Below are 19,042 nucleotides of genomic sequence, written 5' to 3'. Positions count from 1 at the left end.
AAAACTGCCAAAGTAAACATGTATCAATTTTAATACTAGAATGAAACTTTCAGATGAGGCAAATACAATATGGTAGCAATTTTAAAACTTGAAGTTTACAAATTTTTTTTTTTACTATCATACCCCTAAAAATAAAATGGAAAGGTAATCCCTTGTATAACAAAATGAAAATTCAAGTGCTTTTAGATACAGAGGGAATGCCCCGCCCCCCCCCCCCCCCCCAAAAAGCTATGTTGTGCTTGTTTCAGATCACTAGAAGAGATTTCCTTAAGACTAGAGGTAATCTTACCTAGACTATGACCTTGGACCTTGGATGTTCTGAGAATTCATGCCCTGGCCTCAAAGTGTGGTCCACTAGGGTGAAGTGGCTAGGAAGGCACCAATGCCCTAGTCAGGCCATTCTCCCCAAGAAAAGGCCAGCATATCTAGTCAAGAATAACTAACGTACCTGATTAAATGATCTGGTTTTATCCAAATGGCCATTTAACCCACTCTATGTTAACAGGATTGCTGTAGCTGTATGATTGCATCAAATAATAGGAAGCAAAAAAAGGGAAATGGATTTTTAAAAAGCAATTTCCACTCATCATCATCTGCAGTCTAGAATGACAACCCATTAAATGAGGGAAATACATCACAGTACTCATTTTAAAACTTGATTTGAACAATTTTGAACAATTTTGCTTACTATCATCTACCCCCAAATGAAATGGAATAAATAATCCCTTAGCCATTCATCCACTACTCCGGTAATCCCTTATATTTGGGGAGGACACTTACGTTTGCTGGCTGAAATCAAGCACTAATTTCCCTTAAACAATTATTATTAAACATACTATTCAGGCACCTACCATAGACAGTAAGAATCAACTGAAACTATCAAACAATTACCTTGAATACTTTTTTCTTTAGATATTAATATAAATGTTTCTGGCACCATACAAGAAAATAACTTCTTGTAACAGAAAATCTAAGACACACACAGTAAGACTTTTGGGACACCCTGTATTTAAAAGCTAGGCTCGAAACTTATTGAAACATGTCTGTTTTTCAATTATTTGACTGTAATTCTCCAAAATGAGGTCACCATTAATGTCATTGTTAATGTACAGTAATTTTAGGCCAACTAAAGTCTCCTGAGGACAGTTGATGTTCTTCTCTTGATAAAGGATGGCTTATCTCTTTGTTCTAAATTGGTGACATTGGTTGGTGTTCTGAGTACTGTACATTAATGTACATTTCACTTGGGATAATGAACAAGTGTTAATATGTTGGCACATGGTAGAAACCTACAATATCAATGCTATAAAATATATACCATATAATGCGATTAAGAGCTATACTCCTAGCACATACAATCAACTGATTAGTACTACATTCATGGAAACCCTGATTGAGTCATGGAGCTCAAGGCTGGGAAGTAGAGCTGTGTGAGGTAACTGCACAGAAAATTCCCCATAAAAGAAATGACTAGCTTTAAAACAACTTGGCTTTAGTGGCTGAAAAGGAAAACTAAACAAAAATTTTTACACCCAGAGTCTATAACTGATGACTTTGTTTTTTAAAAAAGGATAACATGTAGTAGATAAGAAATAAACTTGAGAAAAGGTATTCCAATAAAATTAGAAATATTTGATATAAAATATATACTGAGAAAGTAATAATTCGAACTTAAAGGAATCCAATTAAACAGATAATATTAAAAACAAAATTAAAGAAGTCCTTTATGTTCAGCAGTTTGGAAATGCAGGAAACAATGTGCAACCATTGATATTCATGCAAATAAATAATACTAGACTGGTGTGCATGTTTCAAGACTTAAAGTGCTTCTATGCTATTGATATATAAATTTTTGAGAACCTGATCCCAATGTACCGTACTCTAAAGATTGCCATGAGATTTAGCTAAAATAATTTCATATACAGCACAACTCATCTGACACCTTCACAAGGAATGTGAACACGTCCATTTTAAGTGTGAAAAAGCATGGAGAAGAATTGGCTCTTTAAAAGAACAATTTTGTACATGTACGTCATCACTTGTCAAGGGTTATTCCTTTTGTCAAGGAAACATCTCACCACAAATATAACAATGCTTTTTCTTTCCCCATAAAATACTTAAAAGTTGGTTTAAGTTTTATCAAATAACCTAGAGAAATCACTTTGCTGGCTGACACATAATCTTTAGGTACAAAATGTCTTGTTTTGTAATGCATTTGCTTTTGAAAAACACCTTGAAGCTGCCTTCAAGGTAAGCATGACAGTCCATTCGCACTGGATTCTCAAAAGCTGCCTAAGGCATAAGTGCTTTCTCATAGAATAATTTGGATAGAATACTTTTAAAGATGGAGAAATTGTTGGCAATTCCAAATTAAGTCACGGTTGCTCACAAAACAGAGTTCTGCAAAGATGTCAAAGTAGCCACACAAAAGATCAATTATTGCAAACACCACGATAGAGATTAAAGAAACTCTTGGCCTAAGTCTAAAATGACAAAATCCTGTCCTAACAAGTCCAACCGCGCCCCACTTCACAACTGTGTGGATTTTGCAGGGAGTGGGACGTGGATATTTAGGGGATACGAAGGTCTCACAAGTACACTCTAGGTATGGAGAATCCTATTTTCAGAAGCATTCCTGGCTTCCATGCCACATCACACAGACGTATGTACTGGAGTGACTGAGTGGGAAGGAGAGGACCCTCGATCCGAAGAGGATGAAATAGATCTTGTAGCAGCTTCTCGCTGTAAATCTTCCACCCTCTTCTGGAGTTCTGATCTGATGGCAAGCAGCTCCTTCAGATTCTGGTGAATTGGCATCTGGTAAGTCGACAGAAACACAGTGATATTTATTAGACATAAGAACATTATTTACCATCACCTAGATCCTGGCAAAACTACAGTTTGTTTTTAACCCAACATCATGACTATCTGTGAGGCCAAACTCTCAATCAGAGAATGGCTTCTTCTTTGGATACTTTAAAACATGCACAGTGAATTCTCTGTCTTCCAAAATCAGAAATCTGAGCTGTAGGAAAGTTTAGAATGCTTGTCCATAGGAATAATAGAAAAGGGTGAGAAAACATAAAAGCAGAGAAGAAGAAAAAATTATCTTTTTAAACAATAGGCTATCAAAACTTAGTCACCCTAAATAGCTATAGTAATGGAAAGAGTAACAGCACATTCAAAGCACATTTGGTGAGTAACTGCTCAGACTTCCTGACACAATTACCCCTCTCCCCCCCCAAAAACCCTCCAAACAAAGCACATTTCGTGATAACTTTGCTTTCCACCTCAGTTCTAGCTCTCTTGGTAGCATGTGCATGACAGCCTAATTTGTAGAGTTTTATAGGAAACAAGGAGAACAGGGTGTGAAAAAATCAAGGTGAAGAATAAAAAAGAAAATCTATCTTGCTGTATGTAAGCATGATAAATTCAACAACATAAGTGATGACTCAATAATACACAATTACATATGGATATATCTTACATATTGTAGAATTTGTATGTAGATTTACTGACAAAATGTGCTACTTTCATTTTATACAATTAAATAGTTGTGTGGTGGTTTCTTAGCAGGCATGGAATGGGAACTAAGCAAAAAACCAAAAACAAACAAACAAAACTTCAATAGCTCAACATTAAATGAGATTAAGTTTGAACATTTCCTTCAAAAGCTGAAGGAACCAGTAAGAAGACCATGTAATCTGGATCAGATTCTCACCAACTGGTTACTGGTATGGAAAGAATGGGAACTGCGTGGGAGTAAACACTCCCTGGTCAAATATGTGATAGAGAAAAAGAAAGGAAAGGAAAACCAGGCCTAGCTGGCCATGAACTCGGTCTTTGGGAGAACACATTTCTAGATCTTTGGAGAAAAACTAGATAGGTCCTTTCACCTTCAATTTTGCAAGGGAAGTCAGGATAGGAAGCCCTGAAGATAAATGATATTCTTCAGAACAATTCTGATGACGAAGACAAGGAGTCAGCTAAAGAGACCTATACAGATACACAAGGAGCTTGTGGACAGATAGGAAATTTTATAAGATACATAAAGTCGACAACAGAAGGAAGAACAGGCAACGGATGGTAAACATGAAAGTCCCATCCTAAGGTGCACCCTGTTCAGGGCAATTCAGGCCATGATTTTGTCTCAAGAGGAGGCAGAGTTGCCCGACCCTCAGTTTCTCTTTTTTTGTTCCAAGCAGTTATCGCTGGATGGGCAAAGACAGAAAAAATGGGGCAAGAGAGACACCCCCTAGATCAAAGCTTCTTAAACTGTGCGTCATGAGCCCATATCGGGTCACATAACTGAATGTGGGGGTGGTAAAAAATCTGGCAACAGTAAAAGGTTTCTAAATGCTCGATGACCAAAATACATGTGCCTATATACTCAGGGCTGTGTAAAAATTTCTTGGGCCAAAAGAGATCATGAGTGGAAAAAGTTTAAGAAGCCCTGATCTAGATGAGCAGAAGGGGAAAGAGAAAGGGAAGATAGAGAAAGGAAAGAGAATGAACACATGCCCAGAGAATTTCTGGCAAATATTCTAGAACTTATTAAAGAGATGGTTCGTGAATATCTAGAACAGGAAAGAGAACCTTAGAAGTGGAAGAGACCTCACACACATGGACCAGCATCCTTTACGGGAGATTTCTAGGCTTCACAAGCCATCCCTCTGTCTATCCAGACTGCCTTGTTATCTCCTGTACTGCCATGTCTGTTTGCCCTAGTCTCTGCCCCATCTTTTTCCACCTCTGCCTTTGGGTACAGTAATCAAATCAACACGACCACTGTACTGGGAAGGGTGTCTCAAATGAGAGCCTCATGGATTACCTCAGCATCCCATGTCTCCTGACCATTCCCTGCCTGTCTAGCACTCCCTTATGTGCTCGCTCCCCTTATTATCATGTGAGCTCTTGGAGTCTTTCCCTTTCTGTACCCGTATCCTCAGGGTTTAGGAGAATTCCTAGCACAGAGGACGTACTCAGAAATACTTCTTTGTTCTCAACCTGCCTCTTGGCAGCTTTTTCAGATTGTTCTCTGTTCTGCTTTCTGGGGCCAAGCAGAACAAATGTAATTCCCTCTTCCACATGACAGGCTTTCCAATCCTCAAAGAGTGCAGTATCACTCTGAGTCCTTTCTCCTCCAGACAAAATATCTCTTGTTGTTGTTGTTGTTATTGCAGGGCAATGAGGGTTAAATGACTTGCCCAGGGTCACACAGATAGTAACTGTCAAGTGTCTGAGGCCGGATTTGAACTCAGGTCCTCCTGAATCCAGGGCCTGAATCTGCTACCCCTCTAGTTATTATTTAAATTGATCCTCTTACGACCGGATCTTGTGGCCCTTCACCATTCTGACTCTCCTCCTCTGGATGTTCACCACTTTCTCAATGTTTTTGCTAAAATGTGGTGCCCATAGCTGAACACAATGCTCCAGCTATGGGCTGCCCAGGACAGAGGACACTAAGACTGCCACTTCCTAGTCTTGGACACTCTGCCTCTCTTAATGCATCCTAAGATCACATTAGCTTTCCTGGTAGCCATATTACAATATTCACTCACACTGTGCAGCCCACTAACACCTCCCAGAGCTGCAGGTATTTAGCCAAACACTCTGCGTCTTCCAGTTGCAAATTTGATTTTTTTTAAACACAAGCTTAAGACTCCTTTTTTACCAAATAAAATTCATCTTATTAGAGTTTGGCACAACGTTTTAACCTGTCAAGATCTTTTTGAATCCTGACATTTTGTTATCCAGTGTTAGCTATCTTTCCCAGCCTTGTCATCTGTATCTTTCATAGCTATTCCATCTATATTTTTATCCAAGTCAATAATAATATTAAACAGCACAGGACCAAGCAAAGATGCCCTGAGGCATTGTACTGGAGACTGATGTTCAAGCTGACATCAAATAATTAATGATTATTTCTTGGGTCTGGTCATTCAACCAGTCTCAAATACACATCAATCCCACACCTCCATGTTTTCTAGGAAAAATAGCATGAAAAGAAAAAAGAAAAAGAGTATGAGACAGCATTTGAAGAAATACTTTGCTTCAATCTAGGTAAACTAGATCTACAGCACTGCTCTGCTTTGCCGGTCTAATGACCCTGCCAAAAAAGAAAAGGAGGCCAGGAACACTTCTCACTAAAGGTCTTCAAGCAAAGACTGGACGACCATTTGTCACGTATGTTTATATTATTGATTCATATCTACATTACTATGTGTGAACATGGAGTTTCCCATTGTTTCGATATAAAGTTGACCACAGTTTTTTCATGTTTCTAAAATAAACTCTTTTGATGATGCATGTACACTTATCTCAATGACTTAACTTTGCATATATGTAAATATATAAAAAGGAAAAAGAAAACTTTAAAAAATTAATGTAGAATCTACTAATATACTTCCTGGCCATTCTAATAGCTATTATTATAGAATACTTCCTGCTTCTGTCAACAGATGACCTACCTTCAATGACCTAAAATCCCTAAACGGAATGCAACCGTGTCTACAAAGCCAGTCAAATGTACTAAGGGACAAATATATGAAAGGACCTGTGATTTCACTGCAAGAGCAGACAGGTTAAGTGACTTGTTCTGGGTCCCATAATCACTCTGCCAGGGATGGGATTTGAATTCAGGCTTTCCTGGCTTTGAGGCTGGTACTATGCCATGCTTTCATGATTTAAAAAAAGTGTGTGTGTGTGTGTGTGTGTGTGTGTGTGTGTGTGTGAACGCATGTACACATAGTTATATAAACACACACATATGCTTAGTACTGGTGACATTCATGACACAGAGAATGATATAGATGAAATTCTTCATCTGTACAGCTATCAAAAATTTTCCCAAAGAAAACACTTCTAAAACTAAAAAAAAACTGTGCAAAAGACAATTCATTTTTCTAAATCATAGACTTTCACAACCTCATACCTGATGGAGAGAATCCTCAGTTACCAACATCTGCTGAAAGACTTCCTCCCTCTCTGCCTCCAAAAGCTCCCCCAACTCTACTCCTGGACAGCTGCAATTGTCAGGAAGCCAACATTTACCTCTTTGCCACTTCTGTTCTCTGGGGGCCAAAAAGAACAAGTCTAATCCCTTTCACACGGAGACTCTTCAAGTCCTTGCAAAAAGCTATCACTGTCCTTTGGAATCTTCTCTTTCTCTAGGCTAGCTTCAGTTTCTTCACCTGATCTGATCCTTCTATGACATGATCTCAAGGCTTTTCACCACCCTGCTGCCCTCTGGATATTGGAAGAGTTCTGTGTACTTCTCACACTTTCTGCGCACTCCAAACATAACTGTCAGTTTGAGGAGTCGCCAAAAAAGTCCTTTTAAGGGAAGGCACGAAAGCACTGCCTTTCATTTGAATCTACTCAAAGGACAATTCCTCTCATAAAACACTTAGGCTCACTTCAAGTTTTTCTTTAAATTTATCATATCTGTTTTTCCAAAAGAGACCAGAGCCCACAAAGGAGAAACTATTTTGAATTCACTGCTTGATTTGGATTACATAGACAGTTCAATAAAGTTTCTATTGTGATTTAAAAAAACAATGGTTTTTTTAAAACCATAGCTCCTTTAATAGGGAACCCAACAGAATCTATTCTAATTAAAATACATTTTGTTAAATTAAGTTTCAAATTAGATCCTCAATCATTGAAAGAGATACGGTTTAAATGACCATTATTGAGAAAGTCAAGGAATTTGTGAAAAACTTAAAAACAATGACTTAAAAGCTATGACAAGGAAAGGAGAACTAAAGCCAACTTACCTTTTCACCCTGTGATCTTTTTATCCGATGAATGTTGAAGTTCAGTGGTTTCAGTCATGTTTGACTCTCTGTGACCGATTTGGGGTTTTCTTGGCAGAGATACTGGAGTGGTTTGCCATTTCCTTCTCTAGTTCATTTTACATATGAGGAAACTGAGGCAAACAGGGTCAAGTGACTTGTCCTGGGTCACACAGCTAGAAAGTATCTGAGGCTGGATTTGAACTCGGGTCTTCCTGACTCCAGGTTCAACAGTCTATCCACTCTGCCACCTAGCTGTCTCCTTTGAATGCACAGAGCACTTTACTGGTAGCTCTACTATGGTACTTATCACATAGTATCTTATCGTTATTTGTATACACATCTTTGTCTTTCTTTTTTGGCTTGTATTTACATTCCCAATACTTAGTACAATGTCCAGTAGACAACAGGTGTTTAATGAATGCTGAATACCTGCCCTGGTAGACTTGTAAGCTCCTGGAATGCAGAAAAAAATGTACCTTTTGTCCTCTAAAGGGTCTAGCAAAGTGCTTTGCACATACTATAGGCATTCAGCAATTAAATATTTGTTGCACAAATGAATGAATGTAACCTTTGGCAAGTTAGTCATATGAGCTCAAGGGACTTTCCCACCTCTTTGATTCCATTAACTGCCTCAGTACAGTTTTATGCTATTAAAAATGCTCAGACTTCTGGGACACCTCATATTTTCATCTCCACACCCTCCCTTTTAGGCAGTACCTTTCTTCTAAAGAACTAAAAGATACATAACCTTGAAGCATGTAACCATTTTCATCACTAAAATGAAAAAGGAAGGAAATGAAGTTCTTATATACATACAAGTATGGAATTAGTTAATGGTAATATCAACTGACATCTCTAAAAACCTGCCTAGCGTGACTAAGAAGTACACCATTCTTAAACATAGAGTACAGGGCTAGTTAAAGTCAATTTCCACTACTATTGGCCTAGAACCAAAACATAATACACATAATAGAAAATAAAACGGGTACAAATAAAGACATAAGCAAAAAAGTAGGAGTGGCTATGGTACAGTGTGCTTTCAACTCCTCTCAGATTAAGCTGATGCCCCCCCCCCAAAACCACCCAAAAACCAACCAGTGCAACACAGTCTGTTAAGTGTCTAGGTACAAGATACTGTGTTAGGCACTAGGGATATAAAAGATAATTTAATTTCATAGAATTTTAGTTATAAAGGACCTCCACGATCAACTACTCTAATCTACACCCTGAAATTAACACCTACTATAACATGTCCAAGTGACAAAATTAGCAGGAGGCTGGCAAGTTAGGGACGAAATAAAGAAAAATATCAAATGGCTCTTAGTCCTGTGAGGCTTCCTCCTTCTACAGTAACATTTAGCAAAAAGGTGCTAAAAAATCATACAGCTTTCAGACCATTTAGAGACATTAACTTGGCTACTGGAACTCAATGTGAAATCCTTGTTCAATGCCCATGGAATTAGCATACTACTATAGGAATTGAAATATATCAAAAGGGACAACTTAAATGAAACCATTAGTAGGTTGCACCTAAATGGAAGAAAGGGTCATAGGTTCTCAGAAATACAAATAAAAATTGATAAGAGTTCATTTGATCAAATACACAAAAGCAACAACAAGCATTTCTTAGGACTCTTGGTCATCTTATCTTACAGTGCTCATAAGTACAAGCAAAAAGATCACCATAAAGATAGACACAGTTTTTATACTAATCTGTTACAGAAGATGAAGTGGAGAAATTATCTGAAGAACGCAATAAGAACTCCAAATTATTATCTAACATGTACTTAACACTCAGTGATTTCAGTGCAAAGGAGGGCATAGGAGACTACCATGAAAAATATGGGTCAGGTTTAAGCAATGAAAGAAATAAAAGGCTGGCAGACAACATAAGAAACTCAAATCTACATCTCACACATGCTTTTTGAAGAAAGTCAGGAGACACTGACCATTTTGAACAATGAACGAAATCCCTCCAAAACCAAATTGATAATATCTTAATAGTAAACTGCCTGGTTCCCAACATGAGTTCTTTCAAAATCAGCTATATTAGTCAAGACCACTGATTTCTGAGAGCACAGAAATAAAAATCAAGATCAAAGTAGAAGAAACAAATACTGTTCAATTAAAATAGTGACAATTTTGACTAAAGGTAACAAAATGAGAAATGGATAAAGGAGCTGATTGGACCATAATCATTTTTAAACAAAGCTTAACCAATGTACAGAAACTGCCACAGTGAGAACAACAAAAACCGAGAAACTGCCTCAGAGCCAGCGAACGCTTGATTTTTGCCACATATCCCAATATGACAGGTAGGTGGCACAGTGGCTAGAGTGCTGGGCCTGGAGTCAGGAAGACCCAAGTTCAAATCTGGCCTCAGACACTTCCTAGCTGTGTGACCCTGGACAAGTCACTTCACTCTGTTTGCCTCAGTTTCCTCAACTATAAAATGAGTTGGAGAGGGAAATGGCAAACCACTCCAGTATCTTTGCTAAGAAAACCTCAAACAAGGTCACAAAAGAGTCGAACACAACTTAAATGACAGAAAAACAACTGATATAGAAGCCCCAGCTTAGAATATAAACTTATTTTCAAACTCCTGTAGTGATTGGAATGACACCATCTGCTGGAGAGCTACTGTAGGAAAACTCCGCCATGAGGAGAAGGCGTCTGAGGGCAAGCCATGTAGCTTTTCCTTGGCATCAGGAAGTGATGTTTGCTCATGGGTACTGTCTATCAAAGCTACCAGCCAATTAGCTTGGAGCTGTGTGTGTGCGAGTGGATGGGATGTTCCCAGTTTCACAGGAGGCTTGTGGGATGAAGGAGGGGTGGTTTTCTCTCTTTTGTCAGGACTCTCGTGGAGAGCGGAGCAGGAGACACTGGCTCCCCGAGATAGACAACTGAATCTAGGCCTCTCTCTCTCTTCACCAAATTCTTATTCTCCTTAATAAATGTTTAAAAGTCTAAACTCTTGCTAAAGCTTCTAATTTAATAGTGACCACTCATTAGATATTTAATTTTTTTTTTTGTGGGACAATTGGGGTTAAGTGACTTGCCCAGGGTCACACAGCTAGTAAGTGTTAAGTGTCTGAAGTCAAATTTGAACTCAGGTCCTCCTGAATCCAGGGCCAGTGCTCTATCTACTGCGCTACCTAGCTGCCCCCTCATTAGATATTTTAGACAGACTAGCTGGAATTTTAGACCCTTACAATTCTATGTAGGAGGTTAGGAGAAGATTTTCAATAGTACTGACTTATAAAACAAGTGTAAGACAGAAATACTGGCCTAAGACCTAATGAATCCAGATCGTCCCAAGAGCCTTCAAAGATCAAATGTGGAGGACAACAGATGAAAACAGGAAAAGATCTGTCCATCTATTTATAGCTAACTAATTTCTCCATCAATGACACTGGCATCATCCCAATTGGATACTAAAATCATGGACTACAACATGCTACAGTGTTTGACTGGATCTTTGACTTTGATGCTATAGCAAACTTCTGTACTAATGCAGACCTGCATTGAGGTTTGCCAGGGCCTCCCAGACATTATGGATCAAGAGGCAGGACTTGAACCCAGTTCTTAATTTTGAGCACAACACTTTATCCACTATGCCATGAGCTTCTCAAGGTACTACACAAGAAGTGTAAGTGGTACTAAAGAAAAGAGAGAGTAACAGTATCTGAACTGTATGCAATATACATAGAGGAAGTCTGTGCTAGAAGCAGCAGTTTGGAGGGTGTTGAAAAATTGACTCTCAAGTTATCTGAAAGAGGGGAAGAGACTGAGTGATCTCAAAATATCACAGATGTTATTACTACCATCAAAGGCAATCAATCAATGGGGTATCAGTAGCTACCAACTCATATGTCTACTGAGCTATGAGAGCTCAGAATAACCTACCCGAGTATAGAGGACATTATTAAAGAAAATATGAGAAGAGAACAGGAAGAATTTCACGTGCAATACTCTACCTACAATGAACCATAACTTTACATAAACACAAATGACTGAAAAATAGAGAGAATACAAGCTCTGTTCTAATTGTTTAAATTTTTTTTTAAGCATTTGATTGAGTAGATCGAAATGCAGTCTTAAACACTCCTCACTAACAAAGTGTTTCTCATGTATGTGGTAAGAGAAGTAAAGTTTCCTTGTTGGATCCCACAGAGATAGCTTTGATGATCCTCCGATTATTACTACAAAGTGAAGTATAAAACAATTAGAGATATGCTCAAAGGTATCTGCTGCTGTCAGGGAGGATGTCGAGCATAAAATCCAAATGGCAAAGGGGTTGACTGCCTACCTATAGTGAGGTAATCTGCTTGCCTGAGGTAATACTGTGCTGCTTCTAACAAGCCCCTGAATATTTCACAGCCTCCCAAATAAGATTTATAATCACTCAAAAGAATTTGACCTATCTGTAGAAGAAAAATCAAGAATTCCTGTTGTCCAAACTATGATATGCAGTTGGATAGGCAACCTTTGGCGCTGGTCTATCATTCATATATCTTGGACAAATACCACAGATGGACAATTAAGTGGGCCCAGACATGAAGAGGAATAAAGAGTGGGCTGGATTCCAATTGGGAAAATGAACAATAACCCCAAGATTCTCTCTCTCTCTTTTTTTTTGGTGAGGCAATTGGGGTTAAGTGACTTGCCTAGGGTCACACAGCTAGTAAGTATTAAGTGTCTAAGGCTGGATTTGAACTCAGGTTATCCTGACTCCAGGGCTGAGGTGGACTGCCTATATGTTCCATTGGTATCTAAATGATGTGAAAGAATTAATTAATCAATCAATCAATCAATTAATTAATTAATTAATTTGTTTATTTATTTATAGTGAGGCAAATGGGGTTAAGTGACTTGCCCAGGGTCACACAGCTAGTAAGTGTTAAGTGTCTGAGGTCGGATTTGAACCCAGGTCCTCCTGACTCCAGGGCCGGTGCTCTATCCACTGCGCCACCTAGCTGGCCCGATGTGAAAGAATTTCAAAGAGATGATCCCTAGCATGTTTCATGGATCCCTTGTAGAGGATTTAGAAGATCTGGGCAAGAGCTATACAAAATAAAAAGGCTTGGATAGCTTATGATCCATACCCACTTTGATGAAATCACATACTGGCTGTGTGACCCTGGGCAAGTCACTTCACCCTGTTTGCCTCAGTTCCTCATCTATCAAATGAGCTGGAGAAGGAAATGGCAAAACACTTCAGTATCTTTGCCAAGAAAACCCTAAATGGGGGTCACGGAGAGTTGGACATGACTGAAAACAACTCAACAACAACAATGACAATGATGACAGCAAAAAGATACTGACACATGTTCCATATCTTGTAAGCCCAAAGCCAAGTGAAGGAAAAGATGTATGTAAAGAAATTAGCTCGTTTTGAGAGGCAATGGTAATGGAAATTCAATTTGTGATCTTATTGTTCCCCCACACACATAAAAATGAAGGAAACAAGAAAAAACAGGACATATGTCTTAGCAGAGGAATGGATTGTAGCAAGGCATCAGGAACCTAGGGTGGCAGGAGACAAATAACCAGAAATGGGCATACTGGGCTGGCTGTACTTGCCAGGGTTGCTTATCCCTGCAATGACCATTATTTAATTTTTCTGTTACCCTGAGGGAAATTTTAAGTATCTAAGGGAAAAAAACATCTTTCAATATTTCTTAAAGGCAAGTACTTGTTTCATGAATCACAAATACACCACCAAATTTACAAACTATTTATACAAACCTGTCAGACCATTTCAAATATAGTTGTTTCATATTATACAAATCTAATATACAAATATTATACATATTTGAGGTACTCAAATACTTTCTGCATTACTCTCCTCCCACTCTTCACCTCCTCTAGTGGATAGCATTATATAAAGCAAGACAATCAAGGTTCAAACACAATACCTAGTAAGGGATGAATCATGTTATATAGCACTTATATAGGATAAGAAGGCTTGGATGAGATAACAGAGAAATCTAAATACCTAAGCACAGTCACTTAAAAAACATTCCTAACAGAATAGTATAGATCCCTGGTAAACTCCTAAACAATACACTCACAGCTACTGAAAATAACAACAATGTTGAGATTAGTACATAAAGTGTGAGTTAGTGTGTACTATCAGAAAATACCTTGTCAAGATCAGCAGAACAAATAAAAGATCCCTCAAAAATGAGAGAAGAGAAGCAAATTTTCACCATCATTATATGTCAATGTTTATCATATGTACTTTTTAAATACTATTTTTACTAGAAAGCAAGAGAAATGCTTTTAAAAAAAAATCAATGATACCCCCACAATACCTGAGGTCTCATTCGTGGATTCCATCGGACATAATAGTTTACCCATAATTCCAAATGATTCAGGCTGGCAACAGGATATAAAACATGGTTTTCATAATTCACATAGAAGGGATTGGAAAACTCATCCAGCTGGCTGTTGATATAAGACCATAAAGATATAGTTTTTGTATTCACACCCTGGAAGATAAATGGAAAAACAAATCAATTTCTCTTCCACATTTTCATGATATACACAAGAATTATCGAATAAGATTGGAACAAGGAAATAAATTGATACCTCTAATAACTATATAACAATTCCAGATCATGTTACATGGGCATACAAAGATGAAAAAAGTCCCAGCCTTTGAGGAACTTAGATTTTTTTTTTTTTTTTTTGCGGGGCAATGGGGGTTAAGTGACTTGCCCAGGGTCACACAGCTAGTAAGTGTCAAGTGTCTGAGGCCGGATTTGAACTCAGGTCCTCCTGAATCCAGGGCCAGTGCTTTATCCACTGCGCCACCTAGCCGCCCCAGGAACTTAGATTCTAATGGAGGGTGGGGAGAGAGGAGGAACACAAAATGTAAACAAAATATAAAAGTAATTTAAGAAGGGAAAGAGTGAAATAAGTCACATAGGAGATAGTACTAAGAGTTGAGTCTTAGAGCTAATGATTTTTTTTTTTTTAGTGAGGCAATTGGGGTTAAGTGACTTGCCCAGGGTCACACAGCTAGTAAGTGTTAAGTGTCTGAAACTGGATTTGAACCCAGGTACTCCTGACTCCAGGGCCGGTGCTCTATCCATTGCGCCATCTAGCTGCCCCAGAGCTAATGATTTTAAGAGGTGGAGGTGAGAAAAGAATGCATATTTAAGGCAAGGCCAGGTTGTGTAAGGGCACAGAGATGGACTATCAAATGGAAATGAGCCAGTAGGCCCATTTAGCTGGATGGAAGAGCATACACAGGGTAATTCCACCAAATAATATGTATCAAGCATATAAATGCTGGTGGAGCCAGGTTTTAGAGAGTTTTTAATGTGAAGCTGAAGAATTTGTATGTGATCTCAGCTGCAAAAGAGAGCCAATGACAATTTTTAAGCAGTGGAATGAGCAAGACTCCCAGAATCTTAGCCCTGGGAGGGACTTCAGTGGCCATGTAGCCCAAGCTACTCAAAGGAATTCCCATCATCACATATTTGAGGAGCGATCATTCAGATTCTGCTCAAAGACCTCCAATGTAACCCCTTCTAGTTTTGATGAAATCTCATTATTAGGAATTTTTCCCCTGATAGCAAGTCTCAATCTTCCTTTTGGCAACTTCCATGCATTGCTCTTGGTGCTGGTTCTCAGGAACCACATGGAACAACTCGAATACTTTCCCACATGACAGTCAGTCTTTCAGATACGTGAAGGTAACTAGCACATATTCCTTCTCAATTTTTTCTTCTCCAGGTTAAACATTCCCACATTTTTTTCCAACCAATTCTCATGTGTTTTAAGGCCAATTCCCCATCCTGAACGTTCCCTTCTGAACACTCTCTAGTTAGTCAACATGCTTCCTCAACTGTGGTGCTCAAAACCAAGTACAACACTCTGAGGCAAAGCAGAAAGACGGTCTATCACCCGCTTCTGCCCGCAAGTTATACTTCTTTTCCTGGAGCCCCAGATCACATTAACTTTTATGGTTACCACAACACACACTACTGACTCATATTGACCCTGGAGTCCGCTAAAAGCTCTCAGTACTTTTCATAGCTATTGCTAACCATGTCACTTCAATATCGTACTTATAAAGCTGATTTTTTCTGAACCTGTGACTGGCTATGGGGAGGAATAATGAGAATGACTGTGAAACTGTAAATGTGAGTGACTGAAAAGATAGCAGTGTCCTCAGCTGAAATAGGCAAGATAGGTTCGAGGGGTGGCTTTTTTAGGGGGAGAGGAGAAGATAAGTAATTCCATTTTATACATGTTGAATTTAAGAAACATCTGCAGACCTATGTCTTCGGAATATTAATTTGGTGGTTGTGTGGAAGATGGATTGGAAAAGAGATCTTTTAAGCAGGGAGAACAACAAGGAAGTGATTCTAATAGCCTCGGTGAGAGGTGATTCAGGGCTGTAATAGGGTCATGGTCAGCTGAAAGGAGAAAAGGGGACAAATGCAAGAGATGTTGCAGAGGTTGCACTGATCAGATTTGGCAAATGACTCGAAGTGGGATGGAGATGAAGGGAGAGGGAAGAGTGTTACTAAGCATTACTAAATGTTAAGGCATTTGCAAACTACGTGTGTACACATGGCTCAAATCTGGAGACAAAAGAAAAGCACAAGAGACCTTACCCACAGAAGCTTCAGGCCAGCAAGAATGTGTAATTTAGAGCTGGAAGGGATTCAGAGAACACTGGGAACTTGATTATCATCTTTGACTCTTCCCTTTGCCTCACCTACTACAGCCCAGCAGCTGCCATGTCCCACCTTTTCTACCTCCATAATGTGTCTGACATTCACTCTCTTCTCTCTACTCACAGGGCTACCATCCTAAATCAAGTCTTCATCACCACTTGACCAGCCTTTGTGATAGCAAGCTAGTCTTCGAATGAGGAAGATTAACCTTTCTGAGTTCAAATCTGGCCTCAGACACTTAGTAGCTATGTAACCCTGGGCAAGTCACTTCGCCCTGTTTGCCTCAGTTTCCTCATCTGTAAAATGAACAGGAGAAGGAAATGGCCAACCACTCCAGTATCTTTCTCAAGAAAATTCCAAATGGGATCACAAAGAGTTGGATATGACTGAAAAGATTAAACAATAACAACAACAGATGTCTTTGTTCCACTGTTGGTGGAGTTGTAAACTGATCCAACCACTCTGGAGAGCAATCTGGAGCTTTGCCCAAAAGGCATACCCTTTGATCCAGCAATACCACTGTTAGGTGTATATTTCAAACACATCCCTCAAAAAGGAATATCTATTTGTAAAAAAATATTTATAGCAGCTCCTTTCGTGGTGGCTAAGAATTAGAAATCAACTGGGGAATGGCTAAACAAGCTGTGGCATACGATTGTGACAGAATATTACTGTGCTATAAGAAATGACAAAAAGGAGGAGGGAAGGAGAAAAATTTGAAACTAGAAATCTTATAAAAACAAATGTTGAAAACTATCTCTACATGTAATTGAAAAATAATAAAATACTTTTATGAAAGAAAAAAAATATGACCAGCAGGGTGATTTCAGAAAGGCCTGGAAAGACTTGTGTGAATTGTTGTATAGTGAAGTGAGCAGAACCAGAATGCCATGCACAGTGACAGCAATACTGTTTGCTGAAGAACTGTGAATGACTTAACTATTCTCAGCAATACAGTGATCCAAGACAATTCCACAGGAGTAATGATAAAGCGTACTATCCACCTCTAGAGAAAGAACTGATATTGACTGAACACAGACTGAAACATGCGATTTTTCACTTTCTTTCATTTTCCCCCTTTTAATCGAGTCTTCTTATACAAAATGACTAATCTGGTGATGTCTTCAATAATAATCGCACATGTATAACCCATATCTGATTGCTCACTGCCTCAGGGAGGGGATAAGGGAGGAGGGATAAAATTTGGAACTCAAAACTTTAAATAAAAATGTTTATTAAAAAAAATAGATCTCTTTGTACCCAGTCTCCCTTCTATAATCCATCCTCCACATATTTGTCAAAATAATGTCCCTAAGGCACAGGTGCAGCCACATCAGTCTCCTGCTCACCAACTTTCAGGGATTCCCTATTGTTGTTAGTATAAAAGCCTTAGGATACTGTTTCCAACCTTCTCCAATCTGACTCTCATCTAACTTCCCAGCTGGATTTAACATCATGCTCCTTTACTTACTTCATCTTCCAGCCAAAGGCCCTTGGCCTTTAACACATGACCTCTTCACTTCTACCTTTCAGACTCCTTATCTTGTTTCAAGGCTTAAGTTGAGTCCAAACTCCTTCCTCAGTTCTTTTCTCTCTTTAGATACTCCTAGAATGGTTTGTCTGTTCTCTTTTGTCCCCATTACTCCTGCAATTGCCTTATCCTTGGGTACAGGAAAAGTAAGTAGCACAGTGGAGCTAACAAAACACAGTACTAGCTAGCAGGAAATGGGAAATTTTGGAAGCCTTCCTTTGATCCTCATTGAACTGTGTGACTCTACCCAGTTAGACAAATCATTAACCATTCTGGACCTCAGTTTCTATGTCTATAAAAATGAAAGTGCTGACCTCCATGACTTCTAAGGCCCCTTCCAGCTCCAAAGCCATGATGGGAAATCTCTGGCTTAGTACCCTGAGTGCCCAGCACACCATAAGCATTTAAATGTTTACTGAATTCACTCGAAGGGACATTACAGATCATTGGGTCCATTTTATAGAGGAGGAAATAAAGGCCAGAGAGGTTAAGTGACTTGTGCATGATCACACACATCTAAGGAGAAGAGCAGGGAGTCAGGTCCTTTGACTCTAGATATGCGAATTCGGTGGTCTAATCAATATTTTTACAGTTAAAAAATAATATAAGAATTACGACTGTGAATAAACACTTTATTTATTTATTTATTTTGGTGAGGCAATTGGGGTTAAGTGACTTGCCCAGGGTCACACAGCTAGTAAGTGTCAAGTGTCTGAGGCTGGATTTGAACTCAGGTCCTCCTGAATCCAAGGCCAGTGCTCTGTCCACTGAGCCACCTAGCTGCCCGAATAAACACATTATTTACCATGGTTTAAAGGCTTTAGCATCTTAGCTCTTATGTTAAAGCTAAATGGCAGAATGAATGGAGCATGGGGAAGGAGAAAGAAATCCTTCTCTAAGGGTTGCAAAAGCATGCATTAGTGAGGTGAAATGCATTTAATTCAACAAATCTTTATGCGACCCACAGTATGTGCAAAGCACTGTGTTATATGCTATACAATAAATGATCTCTACTA

At 38.9% G+C, this 19,042-nt stretch overlaps 1 protein-coding gene across 8 annotated transcripts in view; it reads right to left on the bottom strand.

Moving 5' to 3' along the window:
- Positions 1–212: 212 nt before the first annotated feature.
- The window catches only part of MTMR1 (myotubularin related protein 1), a 71,643-nt gene continuing 52,813 nt past the window's right edge, over positions 213–19,042 (bottom strand). For all 8 annotated transcript variants that reach the window (XM_043973816.1, XM_043973817.1, XM_043973819.1 and 5 more), the window contains 2 exons: positions 14,117–14,293; positions 213–2,817 (listed from right to left, as the gene is read on the bottom strand). In XM_043973816.1, the coding sequence (XP_043829751.1) occupies positions 2,653–2,817; positions 14,117–14,293 (342 nt within the window). In that variant the 3' untranslated portion in view covers positions 213–2,652. The remainder of the gene's footprint in view (positions 2,818–14,116; positions 14,294–19,042) is intronic.

This window comes from Dromiciops gliroides, chromosome X (assembly GCF_019393635.1).
Source record: "Dromiciops gliroides isolate mDroGli1 chromosome X, mDroGli1.pri, whole genome shotgun sequence".
In the NCBI taxonomy this organism is placed as follows: Eukaryota; Metazoa; Chordata; class Mammalia; order Microbiotheria; family Microbiotheriidae; genus Dromiciops; species Dromiciops gliroides.
This window is presented reverse-complemented; position numbering and strand designations above follow the sequence as displayed.